This window comes from Mustela putorius, unplaced genomic scaffold (assembly GCF_011764305.1).
Source record: "Mustela putorius furo isolate JIRA1106 unplaced genomic scaffold, ASM1176430v1.1 tig00537227_pilon_pilon_pilon, whole genome shotgun sequence".
NCBI lineage: Eukaryota > Metazoa > Chordata > Mammalia > Carnivora > Mustelidae > Mustela > Mustela putorius.
In genome coordinates, this window is record NW_025422368.1 from 6,680,072 (window position 1) to 6,707,839 (window position 27,768).

The 27,768-nt window shown below is 38.7% G+C and overlaps 1 protein-coding gene and 3 non-coding genes across 8 annotated transcripts; all 4 read left to right on the plus strand.

The window, feature by feature from the left end:
- Window positions 1–801: 801 nt before the first annotated feature.
- On the plus strand, window positions 802–26,911 carry KANSL2 (KAT8 regulatory NSL complex subunit 2). 5 transcript variants are annotated; one of them, XM_004778919.3, is made up of 10 exons: window positions 802–881; window positions 1,433–1,691; window positions 2,478–2,656; window positions 3,183–3,297; window positions 7,085–7,248; window positions 7,472–7,638; window positions 8,169–8,265; window positions 12,068–12,321; window positions 16,140–16,290; window positions 16,932–17,689. In XM_004778919.3, the coding sequence occupies exons 2-10, from the start codon at window positions 1,441–1,443 to the stop codon at window positions 16,985–16,987; spliced, it is 1,434 nt and encodes a 477-aa protein (XP_004778976.2). In that variant the 5' UTR covers window positions 802–881; window positions 1,433–1,440; the 3' UTR covers window positions 16,988–17,689. The 5 variants fall into 5 exon arrangements, with proteins under 5 accessions (XP_004778976.2, XP_044928913.1, XP_004778977.2 ...); XM_004778920.3 differs by having other exon boundaries at window positions 803–881; window positions 12,068–12,219; window positions 16,140–16,259; XM_004778916.3 differs by having other exon boundaries at window positions 804–881; window positions 16,140–16,259.
- On the plus strand, window positions 8,353–8,489 carry LOC123390079. The gene has a single exon (XR_006604722.1). It is a non-coding gene; the product is annotated as a small nucleolar RNA SNORA2/SNORA34 family (small nucleolar RNA).
- On the plus strand, window positions 14,881–15,013 carry LOC123390080. Its single transcript, XR_006604723.1, has one exon. It is a non-coding gene; the product is annotated as a small nucleolar RNA SNORA2/SNORA34 family (small nucleolar RNA).
- LOC123390081 lies at window positions 16,597–16,732 on the plus strand. The gene has a single exon (XR_006604724.1). It is a non-coding gene; the product is annotated as a small nucleolar RNA SNORA2/SNORA34 family (small nucleolar RNA).
- Window positions 26,912–27,768: the final 857 nt, after the last annotated feature.

Consider the following 27,768-nt stretch of genomic DNA (forward strand, 5'->3'; position numbering starts at 1 on the left):
GGGCTTGATCCCAAGACCTTGAGATCATGACCTGAGCCTAAGGCAGAGGCTTAACCCACTGAGCCACCCAGGCACCCATGTTTCCCATTTCTATATACCCGCCTTATTTCGCGTGAAATTGTAGAGGATTTTAGAGAAGCTGGGCCTAAACCGGAACTCGTATTTCCTTATTCTTGGTCATGGTCTATACTATATGAGAGGCATATAGTAGGGATAAAGAATGAGGGCTGGGTTCATAACATTCACCTCCTTCTCCCGTAACTAGATAGAGGTCCATTCTGTTCCTCGGTTATCTTATCGGTAAAACTGGAGACAATAGCCCCCTTATTTCAGGGTTGCTCTGAAAAATCAAGTGTTTATAAATTATAAATTCTCCAGGCTCCGTAAATACTCAATGTTTCAATAAATGAACTGCTCACAAAGAAAACTACAGCCTTTTCCTGTATAAAAAGTAAGAGTCAACTGTACAGCAATTTTTGGCCTCTGCATGTCTGATTTTTTTACCCGCTGTGTCAGGGTGGTGAGGTAACAGCAGCCTAGGCCCACACAGCGGTAAAAGCAGCCTGAAAACTACCCATGCCGCGAACTGGAAGCACAGCGCTGCCGCGTGAGCGACTCCCGCAGCCAGCGTACGGTCAACCTCATTCTCCCCGGGGCGGAGTTGCTGACTGACGGACAGGTTGTCTTAGCCACCCCAGCCGCGCTTTTCCTCAGCGCCCCGCCCCCCAGCCGTGATAGCTAGCCGGCCTCGACCAATGGTGACACACAGCCGTGGGCACAGTAGCCAATCAGGGGTTGGGAGCTTGGAAAGGAGCGGGGTCGAGTTAGACGCGGGTGGCGCGCCCAGAGAGGTAGCGGCGCGGTGCGGCGTGGAGGTAGAGGTAAGATGGCGGCGGTGCTTAATTTCGCTACCGCAGTTAGGCTGCTGCTTCTCCCCTCCTTCCGTCTTCGAGCTGCTACTTCGTCCCAGTCAGCGTCGAGGTTGTTTTCCTTCTGTAGGCTTCCAGAAGCCAGATTCTCTGGTGCCCAGAGCCGGAGGACAAAATGGCGCTTGCACGGGCCGCCGAGGACGGGCAGGGCCCAGCCGTGAGCTCTGAGGCGGGCCGGGACAAAGGCGGCGTGCAGGGAGGCGGAGGCCCGGCGCGGCGCGGCGCTGCGGCGTTGCTGCAGCCGCGTGGGGCGGGCGCTCCCGGCTCGTGCGGCGGCCGTGCGAGCCCGAGATACTTAGTGCTGGTGGTTCGGGTGTTGGCGGGCATGGGGGAGAAATTGAAGTGAGACAAATGGACTGGTGGCCTGGGGAGACGTGGGAGGAGGGCAGTTACGGAGTGTGACTTCTGCCAGTCTTTTGGAAACTACCCGCGGTCGGCCCGGATGTCGTGGAGCAGGAATTTTCGGGAAGGGTAAGGGCTTTTTGATCTGTGTGACCCTGCAGGTTTTGGTATGAACAGGATTCGGATCCACGTCTTGCCGACCAATCGGGGAAGGATCACCCCAGTGCCCAGGTCCCAGGAACCCCTGTCTTGTTCATTCACTCATCGCCCATGCTCGCAGCCTCGTCTGGAGGGGCAGGAGTTTTGCATTAAGCATATCCTTGAGGACAAGAATGCTCCCTTCAAGCAGTGTAGTTATATATCAACGAAGAATGGAAAAAGATGTCCCAGTGCTGCTCCAAAGCCTGAGAAGAAAGATGGGTATATATGTATAGATAATCTATATCGTTTTTATTTTTAGTTTTAAAACGAGAGGGGGAGGTGGATATTATGGCCTTGTGAATAGGTGGAGTTTTTCTAAAATTGGGGATGTGGATATTCCTTGAGGAGAAAAAAAAAAACCAACACCAACACCCAAACCGTTGAAGACTGCAAAGAGGCCACTTCCAGTTGGGGCACTCATTTAATTTCTTTAGACCTTTTCCCTTGTCTATAAAATAAGGGGATATTCTAGATTATTCTTAACCCTGGGGTCCCTGGCCCTTTGTTAAGTTGTGTATATGTGCATTCTTCTAGGAATGGCTTCATAGCTTTCATCATTGAAGCAAAAGTATTCATGCAGAAACATATCTTGGCTAGTTAATTCTGCATGTATATTTTGGATTTAAAATTGTGCCTCTAATCTTATTACCTTCAGTGGATAGATACTGAAGTAAAATGTAGAGTTACCAGAAACAATTTTGAGAGATGCAAGTGGATCTCTTTGATTTGTTCTAAGGTGATGTCAGCATTTTTATAGCTGGGATGTTTAGTTTGATGAATGAAGCGCCAAGATTATTATGCTACCTGCATGTCCCCTTAGTAAGACCAAATGAGTTGACATTGGGCCGGTTAAATTACTCTGTCTTACTGGCCTTTTTAACTTATAAATGAAGGTAGTAGTTATTTTAATTTCCTAAAAATGATCTAAAACTAGTGACTGTGAAAATGGTTGAACTCTTTCAAGAAGGGACGTGAGTATAAAATGTTAATATTTTGTCTCCTTAGCGTGTCTTTCTGTGCTGAACATGCCCGTAGGAATGCCCTGGCACTTCATGCTCAAATGAAGAAGACCAGTCCAGGGCCTGTGGGTGAAACACTCTTGTGCCAGCTAAGCTCTTACGCTAAGACAGAGCTGGGGTCTCAAACTCCAGAAAGTAGCCGCAGTGAAGCTAGTCGAATTCTGGGTAAGAATCTTTTCTCCTAGAATGAAAAAGGAAAAAGTAAGTTAAAGAACTTATTTTGGTTTAGCACAGTGCCTTGAACATACACATGATAATAGAATAAAATTGTAATTCATTGACGATTTGGTGAGAATTCCAGGATTGTTGTGTTCACCAGTTCTTTTCGGTTTGATGTAGTATGTACTTGGGTTTACTGTCTTGAGTTTATAACTGTTTCCTTCATTGCCGTTTTTATGCTTGTCTTTGTTAGGCAAGGTAATTTCAGGAAGCAAGAATAATTTTGAGTTGACCTCTCTGTCCTTTTGAGGGCACAGTTACCTTATTTATGTTTTAAGTAACCTTACTTGGGTTATATTTTTTCAAGCCAGTTTTATTTGCCGGTGCCTTTGTATTAAGTTGTTGGGGGGTTTTGTTTGTTTGTTTCTCTTAAATGTTAATGTTTGGGTTGATGGGTTAAGTAATCTAGTTCTGTGTGGTGGAGTTACAGAGGTGGGAAGTCTTAATGGCTGCTCTCCCTTCCTTGCCTCAGATGAAGACAGCTGGAGTGATGGGGAGCAGGAACCCATTACTGTGGATCAGACATGGAGAGGTGACCCTGACAGTGAAGCTGATAGCATAGACAGTGATCAAGAAGATCCCCTAAAGTAAGTTGTAACTCCACATAAGACTTTAAATTTTTTTTTGTAGTTAGAATGTGGACTACAATAATGCATGCTTTTAATAGATAAAGAACCTAGGAGGGGTGAAGAGAGTTTAGCTATTTGTGAACAGTAATAGCTTCTGTATTTTAAAGTGTCCTGGTTCATCACTGTCTTGCTGCAGAGCAAGATTTTATTCTTTTTTGGAAGTCGGGAATTTGGAAAAATTTTGGATATCAAATTCTGCACATGAAAATGTATAGGGGAGAAAATAGGAAATTTCTTGGACATAACAGGAGGTTGGTTGAGAAATGTTTCGATCAGTTAGAGAAGAGGAAATTGATTTAAATGGATTCCTGCTTAAACCTCAGGAACAGTAATGTTACTGTATTTGAATAACTACTTTTTTTTGCAAATTTACATTTTATGAGGTTTTTTTTTTCCCTAGTAGAAAAATAAAAAGATGTTCAGGAGTTTCCTTTTGTTTCATGCCTAAGAAAGAGAAACCGATTTAGGATCCCAGAAGTGAGTAATCAGGCTAATTATATCTTAACTAAGGTTCTACTCTTTACTTAGCCAATGATCACCTAAGGAGTTGTAGGAAAAAAAAAACATTACCACTCACAATCTCATATTTCTGTCTCATGGTTTGGGTTTAGTTTAATTTTTTCTTTTTTTATTTTCTTTATTCTTTCTGTGTACTGTCTCAACACTTCCATTGACAGTTTGCATAGAAGTAAATAGTACGAGGGATAATGAATTTCTAGTCTTGTCATAAAAAGTCATTTAGGTTTACATTTTCTAAGTAGAATTAATTTCATCTATTTTTCTTGAGTAATGTCTATTTAGTCAGCGCTTCCGGAAGTACTTGTTTGGAAAGTCTCATCTAAGTAGTTTGAAAAGAAAGGAATGTTCATTACCTAGCAGGATTCTCTCACAGCAGTAACTTTATACCCCTTTATGTCCCAGTTGTGCTTCTGGAAATTCCAGACTTGCTGCATTGAAGAGGTATATGCTCTCTATAGTCACAAAATGACTGTCCTTTGGTGTGGTAAATAACTCAGCTTCAAAGGTCCAAAAACTCGATTTTGTCAGTAGTACTTTAGAGTAGATCGGTCTCTAGGGGACATATTTATGCTAGTGTAACTTAAAAATACCACTTAATTTTATGAGATGTATAAGTGTTAAAAGGACTAGGTACTTGATGTCGATTTCTCCTAAAAGGAATATTCAAAGGGGAAAATGAAGTAGGCAACTAAATATGAGGTTTCTCTTAATTCCTCTATGAGATGATCCAAAAAAAAGTTCGGCCTCCTAAAATACTTGCATTTTTAGGGATGTCAGTAGAGTTGTTAAATGTCTTTTAATACTAAATTTGTTAATAAGGTTACGTACTGATGTCTTAAATTTAATATAAGTCTTTTTATTTAATGAAATTCTTTTAATTTCCTCTCTGGTGTCAGTGTTTTGTTGTTACTAGGACCGTTTTTTGAATCATTAACAACAGCATATATCTCTTTTTAAAAAAATATTTTATTTATTTGACACAGAGAGATCACAAGTAGGCAGGGAGGCAGGCAGAGAGAGGGGGAAGCAGGCTCCCTGCTGAGCAGAGAGCCCGATGAGATGTGGGGCTTCATCCCAGGACCTTGGGATCATGACCTGAGCTGAAGGCAGAGGCTTTAACCCACTGAACCACCTAGGTGCCCCAAATCTTCCCTTTTTTAAAAAGTAATTTTCTTTAAAGTAGTTTTTATCATATGACATTCTACAGGTATTCAGAACTAGTTTTTGTAAAGGTCATTTCAGGTTATTGAGTCTTCATCATTGTTACTAAAATAAATTTTGGGGAATACTTTTTCATAAGAGACATTTAATAGAATATAAGATGGCTCCCTCTTTTTTGAAGATGAATTCAAGTAATAAGACCCTGACTTAAATTTGTGAATATCAGAGTACAGGAAGTTGGTACATGATTTTAGTAACTAGCTGTGAATGTCTGAAACATCCATCTTTAAATAAATGACCCACTCTTCCCAGGGATTTGTAGTAAATTCTAATTATAGTGACTTTCCATTTATAAATTCTAGTCCTTAGACTATTGGTAAATTCTCTTCTGGCAGGGTACAATGAAGTTAATTTCATTTTAACAAAATTAACATTAGGTTAAGTCCTCAGTAGTAGGTTTGCAAACATATTAATGCAACAAACCTGTTTTCCTGAAGATGCAAATTAGTTATCTTATTTAGACTTCAGATGTTTTTAAAACCTTTTCACAACTTTTTGGTAGTCTTAGATTTTGTCATTTGTATAACTGGTTAGTTTTTATTCATGATGTTTTGGTTCTTAATTTGTTATTTTTACTTCAGACTACTTTGTAATTGTACTTAATGCACAGGTAGTATTGGCTTCCATTTATATTCGAGAAAGGTTTTGGGGAGAGATTACTTGCTTTCGGTCCTGAAGTTAATAATTCTATTTATTCTGTGTGTTTTAATGGCTTAACAGCTAATTTTTAAAGAAGGTGTAATATTTGTAATTCAGATTAGTTTGAGTACATAATTTGTAAGTATTGTTTGAAATAAAGGATGTAGTTTTTACTCAGTTAAAATATGAAAATAGGAAGTCAAGTATATATCTAATGTCCTCTTCCTGGTTATGTAATGATCATACAAGGCTAATGGAACCAAAAATCTTTAAAATTTGCAGTTAATCTTTTCATTTAGACTTAAGTCAGAATCAGGAAAGTCTCCAGTTAAATTGCTTCTTTAACTTAGTTGCTTAGGTGACCTCATCATAATCACTAGAATAATTTCTTATGTTTATAATTGGTGGCCAAGCTTAGTAAAGTTGATATGGATCTAGATCTTTGGCAATTAAGGGCCACCCCAGGGTGCTATATTTTTGAGAAATTTGTTAAGAAAATGAGCTGGGGACAGTGAATAGCCACTGTGGACCAGTGTTTTGAGGGCTCATGTAAATTCCAATATAGGAATATATTTTAAATTAGAAATTGAAATTTCTAATTTCAATTAAAATAGTAATATTTTTAATACTATTTTAATAGTATTAAAATAGTAGGATAGTATTATTCTATCTTATATTATTAAGATAATAATAAGATAGTAGTATCTTATTACTATAATAAGTAATCTTATTAAGATAGTAATATTATTAAATTGAATACTTTTAAGCTATCCTGACTAAGTGACTAAATTACGAATTATAAAATTGAATAAGATTGTAGATTAATAAAAAATTTGAATGTTCGAAATCTTCATTTCTTAACTGCAGATAACTGGGAAAAATAACGAAACCACTCCCCTTCCTCATATTGTGAGATCATACGTTAGTATCCAATGTTCAGGGATTTTCTTTATTATTATTATTATTATTGTTGTTGTTGTTGTTGTTATTTTTTAAAAGATTTATTTATTTATTTATTTGACAGACAGAGATTACAGTAGGCAGAGAGGCAGGCAGAGAGAGAGGAGGAAGCAGGCTTCTGGCTGAGCAGAGAGCCCAGTGTGGGGCTCTATCCAAGGACCTGGGATCATGACCTGAGCTGAAGGCAGAGGCTTTAACCCACTGAGCCACCCAGGCGCCCCTATTATTTATTTTTTAATAACTCGAATGCTGTGTATGAAAACATTCATATTTAATAAGGTGATTATCTCAGTGGTGGCTTACTGTTAAATAACAAACTTAAGTCTCCTCTCTACCCTTTTCTCCTTTTAAGCTTGGGTTTAATACTATGTTTTCTTATTCTTTGCTGAATTCTGTTTTATTCCAGACATGCTGGTGTTTACACAGCAGAAGAAGTTGCTCTGATAATGCGTGAGAAGCTAATTCGTTTGCAGTCTTTGTACATCGATCAGTTTAAACGACTTCAACATCTGCTCAAAGAGAAGAAGCGACGTTATTTACATAATCGCAAAGTGGAACATGAAGCTCTAGGCAAGTTTTTTATGCTGGTCCCAACCAGCTGTTTGTGGGTTCACAATGTGAATTTGGTAGTAGTTAGATTTATCTGTTCTGGTACCTGGAGTGAAGGAGAATTTGCTTTTGAAAATAGCTATCTTATGGCCAGAATTTACCCTGTTTATTTCATGTTAATTTGGAGCAGCCATCCTTCATTGGTTGCTCGGCACATAACATCTTGACTGTTGTGACTCATCAGGTAGTAGTCTCCTGACTGGCCCAGAGGGACTTTTGGCCAAAGAACGAGAGAACTTAAAGCGTCTGAAGTGTCTTCGGCGGTATCGCCAGCGTTACGGAGTGGAAGCCTTATTACATAGGCAGCTGAAGGAACGCAGAATGCTGGCCACAGATGGTGCTGCCCAACAGGTAATTTGTGTTTATACCTCTAAGGGGTATGTATTCGCTTTGTTTACTAAGTTAGAGTAATAGTCAGAACACTGTACAGTCTTTGCTCTGAAATCTGACTTAATTGTACGTGGGGTAAATTGAAAAGAGCATTTGAGTCCAGAGACTGCTGATCTTGAGGTTGTCATGTGTTGAGTTTTTTAGCTTTTAAGGATGTACCTTTCTTATATGTTACAAGTATCTGTTCTCATAGATAATTCGTTGTATTTTCCCTCCCTCTCTCCCTCCTTCCTTCCTTCCTCCCTCTCTTTCTTTAAGATTTATAGAGACAGACAGAGAGTGCATGTGAGTGGGGTGGGGGCAGAGGGAGAGAATCTTTAAGCAGACTCCCCTCTGAGCAGGAAGCCTGGCATGGGCTCAGTCTCTCAACTCTTGAAATCATGACCAGAGCCGAAACGAAGAGCTGGATGCAAACTGAGCCACCCAGATGCTCCAGTTGGCTGTATTTTGTATTGATGATTTGTTTGATTTATCTGTTTTCTCCATTGTAGGCACACACAACTCGTTCCAGTCAGAGGTGCTTGGCCTTTGTGGATGATGTTCGTTGTTCCAATCAGTCTCTTCCAATGACCAGACATTGCCTTACCCGTATCTTTTTTATTCAGTTCAATTTGCTAGCTAAAGGCTAGGTGGGAATCTCTGATAGTTTGCTTAATTGAAGGTCTTTGCTTTCCTTTGGCCCTGAATCAAGGCCAGCAGTTTGCTGAAGCTGTTGGTTTCAAACAGGAGCCTAAAGAAATGTCTTTCTATGGTCTGTTGGCCATTTCAAAACTTTGGAAATGTAATGGTCAATTCATTAGAAAGAAATATCTGAGTCATTGGAGATAGCAGTGGGCTAATAATTATTTATAGTAGATTAGTATTGGGATTCCAAAATACAGAGATCGGTGCTAGAACTTTTTCACTGGAAATAGAATAGTTTCACTGGAAATAGAATAGTGTTAAATCCAGTTATCTCTCTCTCTCTCTCTCTCACACACACACAGACACACACACACACAATTGATACAGGTTTTCCACTAGAAAACAGTCGATTCTGAACTGTGACCTTTCTTTAAGAAGTATCCTTTTGTATGGTCAGGGCCTTAATTTGTATATATTAGAATTCATTCAAATTGAATACTTACTATTTCCAAAAATAGAATGATTCTACTCCCCACCCTCCCAGTTTGCCTTTGTACCATCATAGCATCTCTTGATTCTGCTATGAGACCACATTTACTGTCAGTTTGTAAGACTTTCTGAGTTTATTGAATTGTGTAAGTGCATCCTTATTATGGATATCAAGAAAGTTAATTTCACAGTAAAGCACTTGTTAAGTATGATGATCTTTATTATCTAAAAGGCTTAAATCTTGCTGGATTTCACTTGCCTGGCAAGAGATATAAAATATTTGGAAATGAAGTTTATCTTTTTTAATAGGAAAAGAAAAAGAATCTTCTCTTGGTCATCTGAGAGGAAAAAATTGTTTTCTGTTCTGTTTATTTGAATATTTTACCAGTTTATTAATTATTGTAATATCTGATAAAGGATTATTGTCCTTAATACACAAATTACTTGGTGCAAGGTAATTAAAAACTAAAGATAAATGCTCAAAACAATTGGGCAAAGGATGGCTCAATGTTGAAAAGTTTATCTTCACTGTCCATAAGTGAAACAGGAAATAAGAAAATTTTTAATCTGTGAATTTGATACTTGTATATATATATTTAATGAATGAGTGAATTTCAAGTTGAAGTTGAGGTGAGGTTGTGAATGAGTCCTAAATACTGCCAGTGGGAAGATCAAGTGCTACAGGCTTTTTAGTGAGGATCTTGGCAGTATTCATAAATATATATTTTAAAATATTTTATTTATTTATTTGACAGAGAGAGATCACAAGTAGGCAGAGAGGCAGGCAGAGAGAGAGAGAAGCAGACTCCCTGCTGAGCAGAGAGCCTGATGCAGGGCTCCATCCCAGGACCCTGAGACCATGACAGAAGCAGAGGCTTTAACCCACTTTAACCCACTGAGCCACCCAGGCACTGCCGGTATTCATATTGTTTGATATAATGTTACCTTGGAGTTTATCTTAAAGATATAATAAAATGTAGACTGATATTTTTACATAAAATTCCTTCAACTGGAGACAGCCTTTACATTTTTAGAAATGGGATATAGAGAAGAAAATTATGATGTAACATTATATGGAATATGTTTAGGCAATAAGCATTAGATTTATCAAAATTTATGAATTACCTAGGAAAATGATTGTGACAAAAATAGAATATGAAATTACATATAATCAAATACTAGGAGGGGAATTAACAGAAATTGACTGCTTTTTGTTGGTGGGGTTATGAATGCCCTTTATTCCTCTGCCTTGTACTTTCCAGGTTTTCTTCAGGGAGTGTGAATTACTTTATAACTCAGAAAAACTCAGTTTATAGATATTGAGGAATATTTTAGACTTAAAATATTATACTAAATGGTTTATTAGGTTATTAATATTTTAAAAAGCAAAGTTGAAAATGAAATGTATTTGAAAGGAGAAGGGAAGTATGATTTCTTTTGTTTTATGCTTTTTTCCTTTCCACTCCATAGTTGCTTAAGTCACTTACCCTTCCTTAAGTCCTTATCCCAGAGAAAGAGCGACTGCCATTGGTGACCTGTTAACTCTTTACACTGGTCTAATGGAGACAGCACTGGACTGAAAGTGAAGGACCCAGACTCTAGTTGTAGGTCAACCATTCCCTTCTCTTTGTCTCTCTTGTCCCCATTGGAAAGGAAAGGGGGTGGAGGAGGTTGGGGGAGGGTTTTCCCAGAATATTGTATTAAATAAGAGATTTGTGAAAGTCCTTTGAATTCCATGAAAAAAGTTCGGATTAAAACATTTTAATTTAATGGATTGATTTTAAGTGTTAATAATGTAATAAGATTGGACTTTTTAAGCACATTGGAGACTAGGTTTTCTTAAGCACATAGAGAATGCAAATCTGGTTGTTTCTGTTAGATTCATGTATTTGTTCATTTGATTGTTCATTTTCATTTGATAAGTATTGTTTACTTTGTACTGTTTACTGTTCTTTTAGAGAAGTGGTTCTCAACTGGGGACCATTTTATCCCCATTTGGTGATGTGTGGAGACAGTTTTGCTTTTTACAATTTAGGGATGAGAGTGCTACTGACATCTAGTGACTAGAGGCCAGGAATGCTGCTAAGCATCCTACAATGCACAGGCCAGCCAGTGATGTCAGTAGAATTACAGTTGTGAAACCCTGTCTTAAGAGTTTAGCAGTTTCTAAGAATTAATTGAAACAAATGGCTTTATTCAAGAAGTTTTATTTGGCTTAAAAATAAAATACATGCTAGACTTCTTAATTTTTAGATATTACCTTAAAATTTGGGAGGAAAATTTACCCATAATTCTATAATTCTGGGTACAATTAGTTCATAGAAAATTGTGGCTTCTGGTTTAAAAATAAGCCCACATTTAAAATAACAGTTGTCTGTTAATCTAGGGGGAAACCATGTAGTTAAGATTTCAAGAAATAGTTATCACTTGAATAAAACATTTCACAGAGAGAGTAACTTGAACTAAATTTTATTGTTTATCTAATCAGTTTAATTTTGATTCATCCTACAGAGCTGCTTTGCCAACTTGGAAACTTGCCCTTTTCTGTAGAAGTTGTTAGTCCTCTTGGAGTTTTCCTGGGGTACTTGCTTTCCATGGGTCCTCATAAGCAAAATTATCTTCTTTCCTTTCTCTTTGGAACCATGGCAGAACTCTCCCCTGCACTACCATCCCTATCCCCCCCAAAAAGCAAGGGGGCATGGAAACTTTTATTTTTTGTCTATTACTAGGGCTTCTATTTTCCCCAGTTCCCTGCTGCTTTAAACATATGTAAACATTTTGGAAACAAGATTCAAGAAGTTTTTGCAGGTTTTTTTTTTTTTTTTTTTTTTGCCAGTGTGCTTAACAGAGCAGAAACACCGTATTTCTTGATTCTTGGGAGGCCTTGGTAGTGTTTCTGCAAGCTATTTGCTTTTGCCATAGAATGTTTCGTAGGAGATTCCTAGGATTGTTACTGAGGTTTGCTTAGCAGGGTTGTCAAATGTTTTGTGTTTGACTCTCCCAAGTGAGAACAAGATTAGTGTCTCTAGTTTAAATGACTGGGATCCAGAAGTGTAATTTGGGGACTAGATTTAAATTACCAGTAGAGCTGGAATTGGATACTAGTGAATGACACTTTGAGAAGAACTTTGAAAAAATTGCCAACTCTGTTTGATTCTATTTCACATGTAACCAGTTGTCTTCTGTAGTGCAGACCTTGAATTTTACATGGCAGATAACACTTGTATTTTGTGCCTCTAGTAGATCCATTTTATTTCCCTTGACCATTTTTCTACAGATATTTGTCAGGACACGAATCAGGTTCTCTTCAAATGCTGCCAGGGGTCTGAAGAGGTACCCTGCAACAAACCAGTTCCTGTAAGCCTCTCTGAGGATCCCTGCTGCCCACTGCATTTCCAGTTGCCTCCTCAGATGTATAAGCCCGAGCAGGTACTGTCTGTGCCAGACGATCTGGAAGCCGGCCCCATGGATCTGTACTTGAGTGCTGCCGAGCTTCAGCCCACTGAGAGTTTACCTCTGGAGTTCAGTGATGTAAGTTAGAGAAGCTCTGCTCTGGTTGGCCCTTGAGGCAAGGCCTTATTTATTAATGGTGAGACTAGGTTCATCTTTTGTGGCCAGGAGACTTGATTCAAGTTTTTGAAATGCTACATGTATGGTTGTGTTTGTATGTTAGCATATTAATTTAGACACCATTAAGTTGGCAGGAGTTTTTCTTTATCTGAGGGAATGATAAGGAATTAAATTGTAAACTATGGGAAGCTGGAAAGTCAAGATTGTTTTGGATTTAGTATAGCCAGGAAACTTGGTACCCATCCACAAAGTGAGTGATTCACTAGAATCTTAATAGTACATATGAATTCTCATATCTACTCTTGACGGTTTTAAGCTGTGTTTGCTCTGTAGTAGTAAAGTTTCATTTTCAGGTTAATACGCCCCTGAAGAAATGACTCTAAACATAGCTCTGGCTGCTGGCTTTTATTTTTGATGTGTTATTGTAGATTCTGTTGTGAATGGACTAGAACAACAGTGATCTCTTTTTAAGTATTTACAGCCTTCTAAGTGTGTACACTACTTTTTTAAGCTTGTTCCTCAGTTGTTCCCAACCCATTAACCCATCTCTGATTTTATTTGTTCCCATAGTTAGCACTATCCTACTTCCAGACTCAGGGATCAGTTGATAATAGCATCTTTGTCTTAGCACTTTAGTTAATATTTAATGTTCTGGATAAAGGTCTTCATTATTTGTTCTGAAGATAAGTCTGAATTTCATAATAAAATTTTGTATATAACCATGACGTGTTTAATGTAACAAATATAAGTGGAAAATTTAATCTAGTTTGCCAGATTATTTACTAATGGTAGAAGCAAAGTTTGGGTGGCTTGAAGGGATTTGCTTTTGTTAAAAAGGATATAAAAGGACAGGGTACTATCTGAAAAAGAAAGGTGATACTAAGAAGAAACTGGGTCTAATTTTTTTTTTCATGATCCCCTTTCTCCCTTTTGGTTACATATAATCTATAGGCTTATTAAACTTTTTTTCATTATTTCATTTATAATAAAGTTTTCATTTTTATTATAATCCTGATTATAATTGTTTTTTAAAAAAATTTCTTTAACACAGATTTCATAGAATATGAAAACTAGTAAGGGACCTTTATATACTTCAGTACTTCCCAAGTTTTTCCAGTGAGATTATGTTGAAGAGTGTAAATGAACAGATAGCCCTTTGTTGATAAGGACAGTTTTGTCCACTTTCCTTCATTTTAAATGTGAAGAAAATGCAGAGGCACTATCTTTTTTTTTTTTTAAACTTAGTAACATGAGCAAATTTAAAGGTCTGAAAATTAACCTAATAAGCACTATATCACTACTTTCCTTTCAGATAATAATGTAAATATATAGAAACTAGCACATGTATTTTATGTAGATATATTAGGATAGTAAATTTTATTTCATCTGATTTTTTTTTTTTTTTAAAGATTCTCTTTATTTTACCGAGATCACAAGCAGGCAGAGAGGCAGGCAGAGAGAGAGGAAGGGAAGCAGGCTCCCTGCTGAGCAGAGAGCCTGATGCGGGGCTCCATCCCAGGACCCTGAGATCATGACCTGAGCCGAAGGCAGAGGCTTCAACCCACTGAGCCACCCAGGCACCCCTCCCCAATTTTAATTCTTGTAACAGACAAAATGAACATTTGAGAAAAGCCTTTTGAATATCTATTTTCTTTACAAAACATTTCCATACCATTGTCGTCTTGAGACTTGGGAAACTTCATGCCTTGTGGGTTCTTTTATTTTTCATTTATTCATTTATTTTTTCATTTGCCAGAGAGAGTGCAAGAGGGCACACAGGCAGGGGGAGCAGCAGGCACTCTGCTGAGCAAGGTAGAAGCAAACTGGGGGCTCTATCCCAGGCCACCCAGGCGTCCCTAAATTGGTTCTTTCAAATGCCAAGTTAATTATATGTATAATAATTGTGCATAGTAAAAGAATTGAAGAGAACATTTTACAGGCTTAACCACATGAGAATACTGGTTTCTGTGGATAGTACAGAAGTTTCTAGGGGTACCTGGCTGGCTCTGTCAGTTTAGTGTGGGACTCTTGGTTTTGGCTCAGGTCATGATCTCATGGGTTGTGAGAGTCCCCTTGAAGGGTCTCTCTGTCTGCCCCCTCCCCCCTACTTAGCACTCTCATAATGGAATGGAAAATAAGTAAATAGTTTCTAACACATCTGAAATAGATGTTAGGTAGCTGACCATATCCTTTTCTGAATTTCTGCTTAAATTGAGCAGGCTTAAATGTAGTACATTTTTAAATTAATATTCTTTACCTTAATTGTAGTGAAGTGTGATACTTAATTTGGTAATTAGCACACCAAAGAAAGGGTTTCACTTGCTTAGACTTAATTTAAAAGCATAGAAAAGCATAGAACTAAGTCTCTTGTAAAGCTCGTTTACTGGAAACAACCTCTATAAAGTGGATTTGGCATGGGGAGTAGAAGCCCTTTGTAAATTCACTCTTGGGAAGGGAGTTTTGCAGTAGACTCTTGGTAGCATGAAAGTTAGTTTGACACATTGTGGCTTTGTGATGCTTTTGGCCCTGAATCAAGACCAGTGGTTTGCTGTAGCTGTTGGTTTCAAACAGGAGCCAAGAGTACTGTGTTTCTGTGGTTTGGAAGCCATTCAGCATACCAGTGGCAATGGCTCCTTCAATTGGAAGAACATAGATTATGGAATATGATTTTCTTTCTTCTCTTATTTTTCCTCTTTTTTAAAAAAGCTTTTATTTATTTGAGAGAGGCAGAGGAGAGGGGAGAGCAGGAGTGTGGGGGGAGGGGCAGACAGACGCAAACTCCCCAAGAAGCAGGGAGCCTGACATGGGCCTCCTTCCCAGGACATCAGGATCTCAAGATCGTGACCTGAGCAGAGGGCAAATGCTTAACCAACTGAACCACCCAGGTGCCTCCCCCTTGCCCCCTCTTAAAAGAGCAATTGAAGTATGTTTTGTTTAAGAATTAGGGATTTCTGGGAGAGGATAGGGACTTCATCCAAATAGTACTTCTTACCTCACTGTGACTGTTGGGCATTAATCAAGCAATCTCATATTGTCCAGCCTTTTTTTTTTTTTTTAAAGTAAGCTCTGTGCTCATCATGGGGCTTGAACTTAGAACCCTGAGATCAGGAGTTGCATGCTCTACCGACAGCCAGCCAGCCAGCCACCTTGCATATTGTCCAGTCTATGAAAGCAGTATTTTATTTTAGTTTGTGATTATGCTGATTGTCCATATTAGGTTCACCACTGGTGAACTTATATGGTGTCTACAGTTAGTTTTAGAAGGAATACACTTTTTTTTTTAAATAAAATTTTTTTGTAAAACTTTTATAACATGAAATTTACTGTTAACCATTTTTACCTGTACAATTCGTGGTGTTAACGTACATTCACAGTATCGAGCAGCTGTCACCGTTGTGCATCTCTAGAATTTTTCTGTCAGCTTCAAGACTCTGTGCCCATTGAACTATAACTCCTGCTTCCTCTCTCCCTCCAGCCCTTGGTAGCTACTATTCTACATTTTTGTCTCTGAATTTTTGTATTTGAAAATACCTTTTTTTTTTTTTAATGCTAGTACAGTGGTCTGTGCTTTATACTCAGCAGCAGGCAAAAGTTTTTAGTGCTTTTGGATCTTATCCCAGTTGTTGGACATTCTGGGAAAAATCTTTTTTTGGTTAAAGGTAGGCAAGGGAGTGAGAGAAATATGGGAAAATTGCTTTGAGGTTTATGAAAAATACGCCAGCTTCAGCTTACTGGTTCCCTTGGTTTTACTGATAGGCTTTTTCTCTTTCTTTTCCTAGGACTTGGATGTTGTGGGTGATGGTATGCAGTGCCCTCCTTCACCCTTACTTTTTGATCCTTCACTAACCCTTGAAGATCATTCAGTCAAAGAAATTGCCGAAGGCCCGGTGGATATTCTGGCAAGTGAAGGACAACCCCATCCAGGCACAGGTCTCCCTGCTGGCTATGGCTAGCATGTACTCCCAGTGTGGGGTTGTCATCACAAGTAGACTGTATAGGGGCCCCAGATGGCAGTTCTATAAATGGGCCCTTTAAAGAGAACACCACTAGTCCCAGAATTTCAGAGAGCAAAATGCGTGTTTCTTTAGTTAACTAGAAGAGGTTAAGACAAGGAATCTACATAAATCATAAGTAGTTCTTTTTAAAGGGAGAGTTCAGCACTGGAATTATTTTCATCGTAGCATAAGGACAAGTCATGTGATTCAGCTTCTTTCTTTGAGCCTTGGGTGGGGTACCATGGCCCTGACTGAAGACTAGCAGTTGTACTATAGCTGTTTGTTTCAAGCAGAGGCCCAAAGGACTGTCTTCCTGTGATCTCCTGGCTGTTCTGGAACCTCAGCAGAGAATGGCTGTTTCATTGGAAGAAACAACCCATAGCACTCCCTCCCATTGGGAGGGCCTCAGGAATGCTACCTGTCATGGCCACTGACTCCAGGGATCAGAGATAGTACAGTATGGGGAAGAGCAACCTCTCAGTTACTATATTTCTGCTGTCATGATCTTGATAAGTCACATTCGTGTTTCAGACCATAATGAATGGATTTGTAACCAAAGTGACTTCCTTTTAACAGGGCCAGATGCAGATGGCTGGAGATGGGTGCAGATCACAGGGGGCTCGAAATTCTGAGAAAGCCTCTGCACCACTGCCTCAGAGCGGAGTGGCTACTACAAATGGGAAGCCAGAACACTCTTCTTCTATCAGTTGATGATTTGTTTGGGAAACCATTTATCTGACTTTGGTGGATTTGAATTTTCCATTCTTTAAACAAGTATTTATGACTGTCTCGCACTGAAGGACACCTCCGACTATGGTGTTGTTTTTCCTCTGGGTTATTGAGTGCTGTAGTCAAATATAAACCAGATTTGTTGGGGAGGGACCAAGAGCGTCTTCCCACTCTGCACAGGGAAGAGAGAGATAGGTGATTCCTGTCAGAGCTGCTGGGACTGAGAGTGTTTGGGATTGTGCCTAAGGGAGAGACATCTTTGTAATGGGAATTCCCAGGTCCAGGCACAAATACGCATAGGTGTTTAGGTAGGAGATGTGTGTACCTTTGGGTTATTAATGGAACCCAGCGTCTGATTATCTCTATCTAATGGCCTGTGTTTTAGCCTTTCTTCACCTCACCTGATTGGTAATCTGAACCCCTCCTTCCTCCACTGAACTCTGACCTATCATCTCTGAAAATAGCCCACAGGACTGGGCCCTCTTTAATCATCCATCTTGCTTCTAACCTATGTAAATTTCTGTAGTGGCTATCTTATGTAAAATATAATAAAAATTATTGTATATAGTTTCTATTAAATGTTAAAATGTTATGAAAATGTAAAACAATTGAATGCATGTTTTCTTTGTATTTGAATGTGTATATATATTTTTTGGGTCCTTAGGGAGTTGTATCTGATGGGAAAGGGAAAAACAGGACAGGTTAACTTCCATCCCAAGAAGTAAAATACATTTTCAGGAACTTGGTTTGGTTTGGAAGGTAAGATAAAAACCTGTAAGAAGTAAATGGAAATGGGGTGAACTTCCTTATTAAAGCCTACCAGTTTTAGAGATCTTCCTCTTCCCATTCTTTGTGCCACCTACTCCCATTTGCATTGCTTTTCTCCCAATTAATGTCTGATGATCATCCCAAAATTCTCTAGAGCTAGGAATGTATGTAAAAAACTTGTATTGAAGTTGGGCCTGATGCTGGAGCAGAGATAGGTGTAAACTGCCAAGATCATTTTGATGATGAATCTAAAGATAGGATTAAAATAAAAGTTCACTTAGGACTGAGTTACCTATGCTAGAAGTTGTCTGTTACAGGCATGCCTTGGAGATACGTAGGTTAGGTTCCAGAACACTGTAGTCAAAACAGATATCTTGATAAAGCACGTCAGATGAATTTTCTGGTTTTCTAGCACATATAAAAGTTATACTGTACTGTAATCTACTAAGTGTGTAATAGCGTTATGTCTTTAAAAAGTCATAACTTAGTTCAAAAATACTTTATAGCTAAACAGTGCTAACCATCATTTGAGCTTTCAGCAAATGGTAATCACTTACCATAGATTATCATAACATGATAATGAAATCGTGCAAGATTTACAAATGTGACACAGACACAAAGTGAGCAAATGCTTTTGGGAAAATGGTGCCACTACATTTGGTCGTTGCGGGCTTTCCACAAACCTTCAGTTTGTAAAAGAATGCAGCATCTGCGAAGTGCAATAAAGCGAAGCACAGTAAAATGTGTGCCTGGAATTGTCCCTGGACCTTTGTTAAAGTGCTGCCCAGCTGACTTCTACTATTTAGTAGCCCGGTGATCTTCATGGTTGTTAACATGCTCCGTCCTGGCCTGTAGAAGGCTCACTGAACTTGGTGACATTGGAGCCCTTCTACCTGAGGGCTTTGGTGAATGGGAATGTCCTCTGGGTCTCACATAACGGACCCATTCTGGCATATTTGCACCTTTTGATTCCTTGCTAGGGCAACGGCAGCATTTTCACATTGCTGAGTGTTCGCCATCAATTTTTCCCAGGTTTCTGAAAGGCACCCCTGCAGCTACTTTACCCCCATTCTCTGGGCTCCTGGCCAAGGTGTTAAATTATGAGTACTGAAAACATGCTTACAAGCCAGTGACTTCTTACAATTTTGTGTTCTGGTCCTCTTGATTAAAATCCAAGTCCAGGGGTATTCTGCCTTCTACCAATACCTGCTAGCTAGTTCTTACAGTTCTTTGAGGTACAATTTCTTTACTCCCTTATCAGGCCCAGTGCATTACCAGCTGGATCATGCTGGGATTTAAACCTGCTTTTTGGCCTGGCAGAAAAGAAATGAGGTGGAGGCAGCTTTGTGGGAAGAAGAGGACACGTTTTGTGAGAATGTCCCCCCGCTTTTTTTTTTTTTTTTTTTTTTTAAGATTTTATTTATTTGACAGAGATCACAAGTAGGCAGAGACAGGAAGGCAAGCAGGCTTCCTGCTGAGTAGAGCGCTGATGTGGGGCTCAATCCCAGGACCCTGGGATCATGACCTGAGCCAAAGGCAGAGGCTTTAACCACTGAGCCACGCAGGTGCGGCAAGAGTGGCCCTCTTTAAGAGTCTTCTGCATGGGGGAAGTGCTCACTCTTGCTAGGGAGTGATAGGCCGCTTCTGTGAACATGATTTGGTTCGTGATAGTCTGCAGAGCCAGTATTCTTGGGAGCTTCCATCCAGATGTAATACCATACTTTAGGGTTCCAGGTTTTTCCAGTCAGGCTCCTGAGCTTAGTGTAACAGTACCACTTGGAGTGTTTAGGCTTTTCTGGAATTCAACTCATTAAGTCCTCAGCCTGCCACTCAACTGTGAGTGCTGTGCTGCAGGTCAAAGAGGCCTCCTTTTAAGAAACCTCTTTGGCTCTCCCACTTCCCCATTTAGCTTTTTAACTTTTTTCCCCTAGCCTGTAATTCTCCAGAATGTATTCATCATGTAACTGAAAGTTTTTGACCACCATCACCCATTTCCACCACCCCCACTCCTGTCTGTGACAATCATCAATCTGCTCGGTTTCTAAGAAAAATTTTTTTTTTAGATTCCATGGGTAGGTGGGATTATACAGTATTTGTCTGGCTTATTTTACTTACCATATGCCTTCAAGGTACTCCATATTGTCCTAAATATTGTCCCATATTGTGACCTGTATGTTTGGGATAAAGATAGGTTAATGCTTTCAGATTCCAGCAACCAGGGATGGTGTGTAATGGGTGAGGTCATAGTCTCAATCTTTGAAATCTAGCTTCCTCTAAGTGGAGAGAGTATTTCCTGGATTCCCTGTTACTTTATTTTCGTTAACACTTTGAGGTCCGCAACAGGCTCAGCTGCCCTAATCTCACAGCCTGCAATGATTGGCCACTTTGGTTGTAACCCTAGGTCACCAGCACAGTCCCCATCCTAGCATCATCAGATAGCACTCAGCCTCACTGTTTAACCCACCATGGATGGTTCCATTTGATGGGTATATCTACCCAACTTTTCTCAGACAGTCTGCTTACTTCCAGATGTCACTTTGATTTTTGCTTGTTTCATCACTTGCCCAGGTATCACTGATGCAGCTGAGCTGAAGATGTAGCAATGGGAGTGGTGGTGGGAAAGAACTGAGGCATATAAAAAGGCTTCTGTTTTCCCAGTCTTCTAATCCTTCTGCTGATTAGCTATCTGAATGTCCCTTAAACCTCTTCTACCTGTGTTTCGTGGCTTAGCGAATGACAAACCATCCACCCAGTGACCAAACTGGAGATCTGGAAGTCATCCATTTTTACCCCTCTCTTCTGCCCTCACCCAATTGATAACTATCACAATTCTCTCTTCATAATATCCTTTGGGTTTCTTTCTTCTTCTCTATTGACGTTACCTTATTTTGAGCCACAGGTTGCAACTGATGACTTTTGTATCAGATTTAGCCCATATTTGGTTGTGTGTGTGTGTGGGGGCACAATTTTGAAAATGAAAAAAATGCATTAAAATTTTCTTGACTGGAAGATCTAGCAATCCTGGGCAATGTTCTTTTTTTTTTTAAATTTTTTATTTTTTATACACATGTATTTTTATCCCCAGGGATACAGGTCTGTGAATCAGCACTCACCAAAGCACATACCCTCCCCAATGTCCATAATCCCACCCCCTTCTCCCAACCCCCCTCCCCCCAGCAACCCTCAGTTTGTTTTGTAAGATTAAGAGTCACTTATGGTTTGTCTCCCTCCCAATCCCATCTTGTTTCATTGATTCTTCTCCTACCCACTTAAGCCCCCATGTTGCATCACCACTTCCTCATATCAGGGAGATCATATGATAGTTGTCTTTCTCCGATTGACTTATTTCGCTAAGCATGATATGCTCTAGTTCCATCCATGTTGTCGCAAATGGCAAGATTTCATTTCTTTTGATGGCTGCATAGTATTCCATTGTGTATATATACCACATCTTCTTGATCCATTCATCTGTTGATGGACACCTAGGTTCTTTCCATAGTTTGGCTATTGTGGACATTGCTGCTATAAACATTCGGGTGCACGTGCCCCTTTGGATCACTACGTTTGTATCTTTAGGGTAAATACCCAGTAGTGCAATTGCTGGGTCATAGGGCAGTTCTATTTTCAATATTTTGAGGAACCTCCATGCTGTTTTCTAGAGTGGCTGCACCAGCTTGCATACCCACCAACAGTGTAGGAGGGTTCCCCTTTCTCCGCATCCTTGCCAGCATCTGTCATTTCCTGACTTGTTGATTTTAGCCATTCTGACTGCTGTGAGGTGATATCTCATTGTGGTTTTGATTTGTATTTCCCTGATGCCGAGTGATATGGAGCACTTTTTCATGTGTCTGTTGGCCATCTAGATGTCTTTGCAGAAATGTCTGTTCATGTCCTCTGCCCATTTCTTGATTGGATTATTTGTTCTTTGGGTGTTGAGTTTGCTAAGTTCTTTATAGATTTTGGACACTAGTCCTTTATCTGATATGTCGTTTGCAAATATCTTCTCCCATTCTGTCAGTTGTCTTGATTTTGTTAACTGTTTCCTTTGCTGTGCAAAAGCTTTTGATCTTGATGAAATCCCAATAGTTCATTTTTGCCCTTGCTTCCCTTGCCTTTGGTGATATTCCTAGAAAGATGTTGCTGCGGCTGAGGTCGAAGAGGTTGCTGCCTGTGTTCTCCTCAAGGATTTTGATGGATTCCTTTCTCACATTGAGGTCCTTCATCCATTTTGAGTCTATTTTTGTGTGTGGTGTAAGGAAATGGTCCAATTTCATTTTTCTGCATGTGGCTGTCCAATTTTCCCAACACCATTTATTGAAGAGGCTGTCTTTTTTCCATTGGACATTCTTTCCTGCTTTGTCGAAGATTAGTTGACCATAGAGTTGAGGGTCTATTTCTGGGCTCTCTATTCTGTTCCATTGATCTATGTGTCTGTTTTTGTGCCAGTACCATGCTGTCTTGATGATGACAGCTTTGTAATAGATCTTGAAGTCCGGAATTGTGATGCCACCAACTTTGGCTTTCTTTTTCAATATCCCTTTGGCTATTCGAGGTCTTTTCTGGTTCCATACAAATTTTAGAATTATTTGTTCCATTTCTTTGAAAAAGATGGATGGTACTTTGATAGGAATTGCATTAAATGTGTAGATTGCTTTAGGTAGCATAGACATTTTCACAATATTTATTCTTTCCTGGGCAGTATTCTTGCATGAAAACAATTGACAGGAGCTGAATTGTGGGTTTTTATAGTGACCTGTGCTTTTCATTTTCTACAGTTCTCACCTCTCCTGTTGTCTTAGAACTGGCCCATTTCACTCATGTCTGGCTCTTACAGGTCTGGAACTTGCAACCCCTTGTTCTCTCTCTTGAAAACTCATCTCCGAGCTTTAAGTTTTACCCTTTCTAAATTTATACTGCAGCCAGAACGATTCTTTTAAAGAAGCTTTATTTGGTCATTCTACTGCTTATGCCAACCTTTCACCTTCAGTGTCCCCTCACTGTTTTCAGGAAAACACACAAACAACCTCTTTAGCTTGGCATCTAAGACCCTTCATGATCTGACCTTAATTATCTAATGACCGTTGTCTCAAAGAATGTTCTTTCTCTCATGTGCTACTTTCCAGCCATATTCAACTTCTTGGGCTTATTTGAAAAGAAAGCATTAAAATGTGGCCAAATGAATGGGGTTTGAATTCAGAAGGACCTGGATTTTAGAAGTTTGGGGCACCTGGTTGGCTCAGTTGGTAGAGTGTGCAGCTCTCCATCTTGGGATTTTAAGTTCCAACCCCCTGTTGGGTGTAGAGGCTACTTAATAATTAAAGAAAAAATAAAAATAAAAAGTTTGCTGAGCATTTCTTTTGTAGTTAGTGCCAGAATAATTGATTTCCTTTCTATTTCTGGTTGGCTAAGTGAAAACAAATCACATTGATACTGAGTTTTATTAGAAAAATTCTCCATCTATTGAGATGATTATGATTATGATTTTCTTCTTTAATATGTTGAAACACATAGATTTATTTCTAGTTTTAAGCACATTGTTCCTTGTATAAAACCAACTGGTCATAATTTATTACTCATATATTTCTAGATTTAATTTTCATATGTATTGGTATTTTTGCATCTGGGTTTATAAGTGATATTGGCCAGTAATTTTCCTTCCTTGTTTACTGTCATGGTTTTATTGCTCTCATAAAGTGAATTGGACTTCTGTCAACTCACAGAATTTTTTCCATTGTTGTTACCGTTGCTTTTCGTGGATGATACTTATTTGATTCGATTTATTTAATGGTAAATGATTGTTAAATCTACTGTTTTTTCTTGTGTCAGTTTTGGTAAATTATACTTTTTCTAAGAATTTACCCATTTCATAAAATCTTCATATTTATTGCAAAGTTGTTTGCAATAAAATCTTACCTATTTGAAGACTGAATCTTATTTAGTGATTCTCTTGTTTCTCTTCCTATTATTTATCAGTGCATTCTTCATTTTTGTCTTAGTCTCCCTGATGTTTATCGATTTCCTTTGTCTTTCCTAAGAACGAACTTTTGGTTAACTTGTTCGTTTCTTTTGGATTTTTTTCTATTTTATTGATTGTGCTTTTATCTTTCTTATTTCCTTCTACTTTCTTTCTGCCTCAAATCTATTATTTTTATATCTAATAATGTTTTGCCTTAAAGTATATTTTGTCTGATATTAATATATATATAATGTTTTCTTTCAGTTATTGTTTAGGTGTGTCTTTTTTATCATTTTATTTTTAATTGCAGTATAATCAACATACAATATCCTATTAATTTCAGATGCATATCATAGTGATTTGATATTTTCATATATTATGAAGTGATCCCCATGATAAGCCTAGGATCCCTACCATCATTTTAGATTAAACTTCTCTGTATTTTCATTTTCAGTGTTAGTCTTATAAACAGCATATAGTTGTTTTTTATTTTTTTAACTACTCAATAATTATCTTTTTAAAAAATAGTTGTCTTTTAACTGAAACATTTAGACCATTTCCATTTGGGGATGAATTTTTCTTTTGACTTCATTCTTGTAGGAAATTTTGCTGACTATTGGATTATAGGCTTGGTAATTGTTTGATTTCAGGACTATGTTCTGGTTTGTATTGCTGTTACTCCTTCAGAGGTTATCAGTTCATCTCCACTATCCCCATGGAGTAGGGGGAGGAGGGTTCCTCATAAGGTTTAAGATGCCTGTCTGTCCTCTGTGAGAATCTCTGGGCTGTGTGTATGTGTGTTGTGTTCATAGGGTGATTATTTAAAATCCATATAAAGTGTATGTGTTATAATTAGTTGATATGTCTTATAAGCCTCATTTACTCCATTATTCCTTTTTTCTTCTCCTGATTTTGTTGTTATTGTGCAAGAAAACAGGTGGTTTGTCTTATAGAGAGTTCAGTCTGGATTTAGTCAATTGTGTCTCCACAGTGCAGTTTAACCTGTTATTCTGTCATCTGTATGTCTGCAAATCAACAGTTGAGTCCAGAGGCTTAATCAGATTTCAGTTCATGATTTTGGGAAGTCTGCTTCAGAGATTGTGTTGTGTTCTTCCATCAGGGGGGCACATGATGTCTGGGTGTCTCTCTTTTTTGTGATGATAGCAGCATTTTGAAGCTCAATGCCTAGATCTATTGATTCATTAGGAGTTAAAAAATGGTGATATTTTACCTTCATTTCTTCTTCATTCATTATCTGGGAAGCTTCTACAAAGAGAAATTTCTTCTTATCTACTATCTGTTTACCCAGTGGTACGGTTTGCATAGGAAAGGCAGGATAAACGTTTACTTCTTTTTCTCCACTTACTATTTTTAATAATGAGTTGGTTCACTAGTAGCCTCTAAGAGAAATCAAGTAGGGTTTTAAAACTTACCATTACAAACTTAAGGATTTAAGCATTTTCAATGTGTTTTATTTCATTATGGTTAAAAACCTTATTATAATACTAAAAGGGTCTTTGCCCAGAAGGATGTTCTTTAAATTGACTTCTGAGTCTTTGATTGTTTCTTTGCTGTTCATATGCTAAGATGTTTTAGCCTTATCTCATTTATTTCCAGCTCCAGACCTAGAATAACCAATTTCTACGGGGGCTGTGGTTCTTTTTTAATGGGACATGGTGTTTCACAATCTGAGTGCCAGGGATACCCATAGCTACTAGACTGGTCATTGTTTCTAGACAGAATTAGGAAATAATTCTTTTTCTCTGTTTTCAAAAGGAGATAATGCCTCATGGTTTCATAATGACACTTCTAATTCAAATTCAGGATTAAACAGTTTTAACTTAACCTCTTCTATCTTACGTTTTTACATTTCCCCCCAACTCATGTTGGCTGTTTCAGTTCTCAATGACACCAAGGATGATAGAGTTGGAATATGACCTAACGGCACATTTGCTTTTTTTATTTTTTGTAAACATAAAAATTTGAGAAAAATAATATCAACACCATCACCAGAATATGGTCAGTGAAAATAGTGAAGACATTTTTGCAGATCTTTTGCCCTTAGGGTAGATCCCACCAGGGATTTCAGTAAAATTACAATATTTTAAAGTCACTTTGGAATGGAATAGTTCCTTCTTGGGTGATTATTTTGCCAGATGGATAAATGTGTCTTTATATTTTTAGGGCTTGTTTAAATTAGTTATTTTATAATTATATAAAATGTTATATGATTCCACAGTCAAAATTATAAAACAAAGCTTATGTTTATTTTTTTTTTAAGAAAGATTTTATTTATTTATTTGACTGAGAGAGTTGAGAGAGCACAAGCAGGGAGAGTGGCAGGCAAAGGGAGAAGCAGGCTCCCCGCTAAGCAGGGAGTCCAAGGGGCTTGATCCCAGGATCCTGAGATCATGACCTGAGCCGAAGGCAAGAAGCTTAACCAACTGAGCCACCCAGGTGTCCCCAAAGCATATTTTTAAAAAAGCATATACCTTGCCTTTCTTGTCTATCTCCTCTTCACTCATACATAATCACATATAAATTTTATAGTTTAATATTCCATTTTAAAAATGTAAGTGTATATATTTGCATTATCTCTTAAAGATTGGACCTAATAGCAACCTGTATTTCTTTGTTTTAGAACACTCATCCCCTCATCTTTCCTTCATTCATGCCTCAGCCTTACGGTATTCTTTTGATTTGATGATGATGGGCCTGGAGGGAATTTTTACGTGCCAAGATGTGGAGCAGAAGATTTTCAGATGCCCAGAGATTGCAAGAAATAGGGAAGAACTTCTCCAATTGACTGTGAATGAGGTGTGAAGCTTGCAGTGTCAGGCTTTGTCCCATGGATGTCATGGTGACAGGACAGGGTTGAAATGATATAATGGGAATGGGATTTTATGCAACTAATGTGTGTTAAAAATGGGTACTTTGGACCATGTATTATTTTCCATGGTGTCCAGCAGCAATATAATACCCTAATATTTTGCATGTGAGATGATCTCTTATCTGCCTTATCCTAGACTCCAAAAGGTCATGCTAAGGTTGTCAAAAACAAACACAAAGTGTTAATATTGTCAATAAATGTTTGTCAACCCTGGCCTGGGACATTTTGTATATATATATTTTAAGATTTTTTTTATTTAGACAGAGATCACAGTAGGGAGAGAGGCAGGCAGAGGGCGGGGCGGAGGAGGCTCCCTGCTGAGCAGAGAGCCCAGTGCAGTCTCCATCCCAGGACCCTGGGATCATGACCTGAGCTGAAGGCAGAGGCTTTAACCCACTGAGCCGTCCAGGCATCCCAGGGCCATTATATATTTTTAAAGTAACTTTACGTCTGTCATCTGTGGTCCATTATGGATCTGTTTTTTTTGGTTAAATTCTTCAAGGTCACTCATACCCCCACGTATAGGTCTTGGTGGGCGTACCTCATTTCGTTTCCAGTACTACCTAAAGCATATATATGTACTATTCATGACTTTATTTTCTTCCCCTCACACTTTTACTCTACCACCTGCTTCTCACTTCCTTTTGTATCTAAGCATTAATTGGTAAGTAACCTAGAACCTAGAACCTAGAACCTACGACCTTTACTGAACACCTACTAATGTTCTGGGTATTGTGCTAGGCTCTTGGGACACTCAGATAGCTAGATAGCTCCTGTTCTTTTTGTGCTTATCATGTAATGTGAGAGGGAATTGGTTCCCATCTCTTCTCACACCCTCACTCCAGAACAGTGAGTCTTTCCCCCCACCACTCAAGATTTTATTTATTTATTTCAGAGAAAGAGTGAAAGAGAGCAGGAGTGTGGGGTGAGGGGGTTTAGACGGAGAAGCAGACTATCCACTGAGCAGGGAGTCTAATGTGGGGCTCAATCCTGGGTCCCTAGGATCATGACCTGAGCTGAAGGTAGATTCTTTTTTTTTTTTTTAAAGATCTTGTTTATTTATTTGAAAG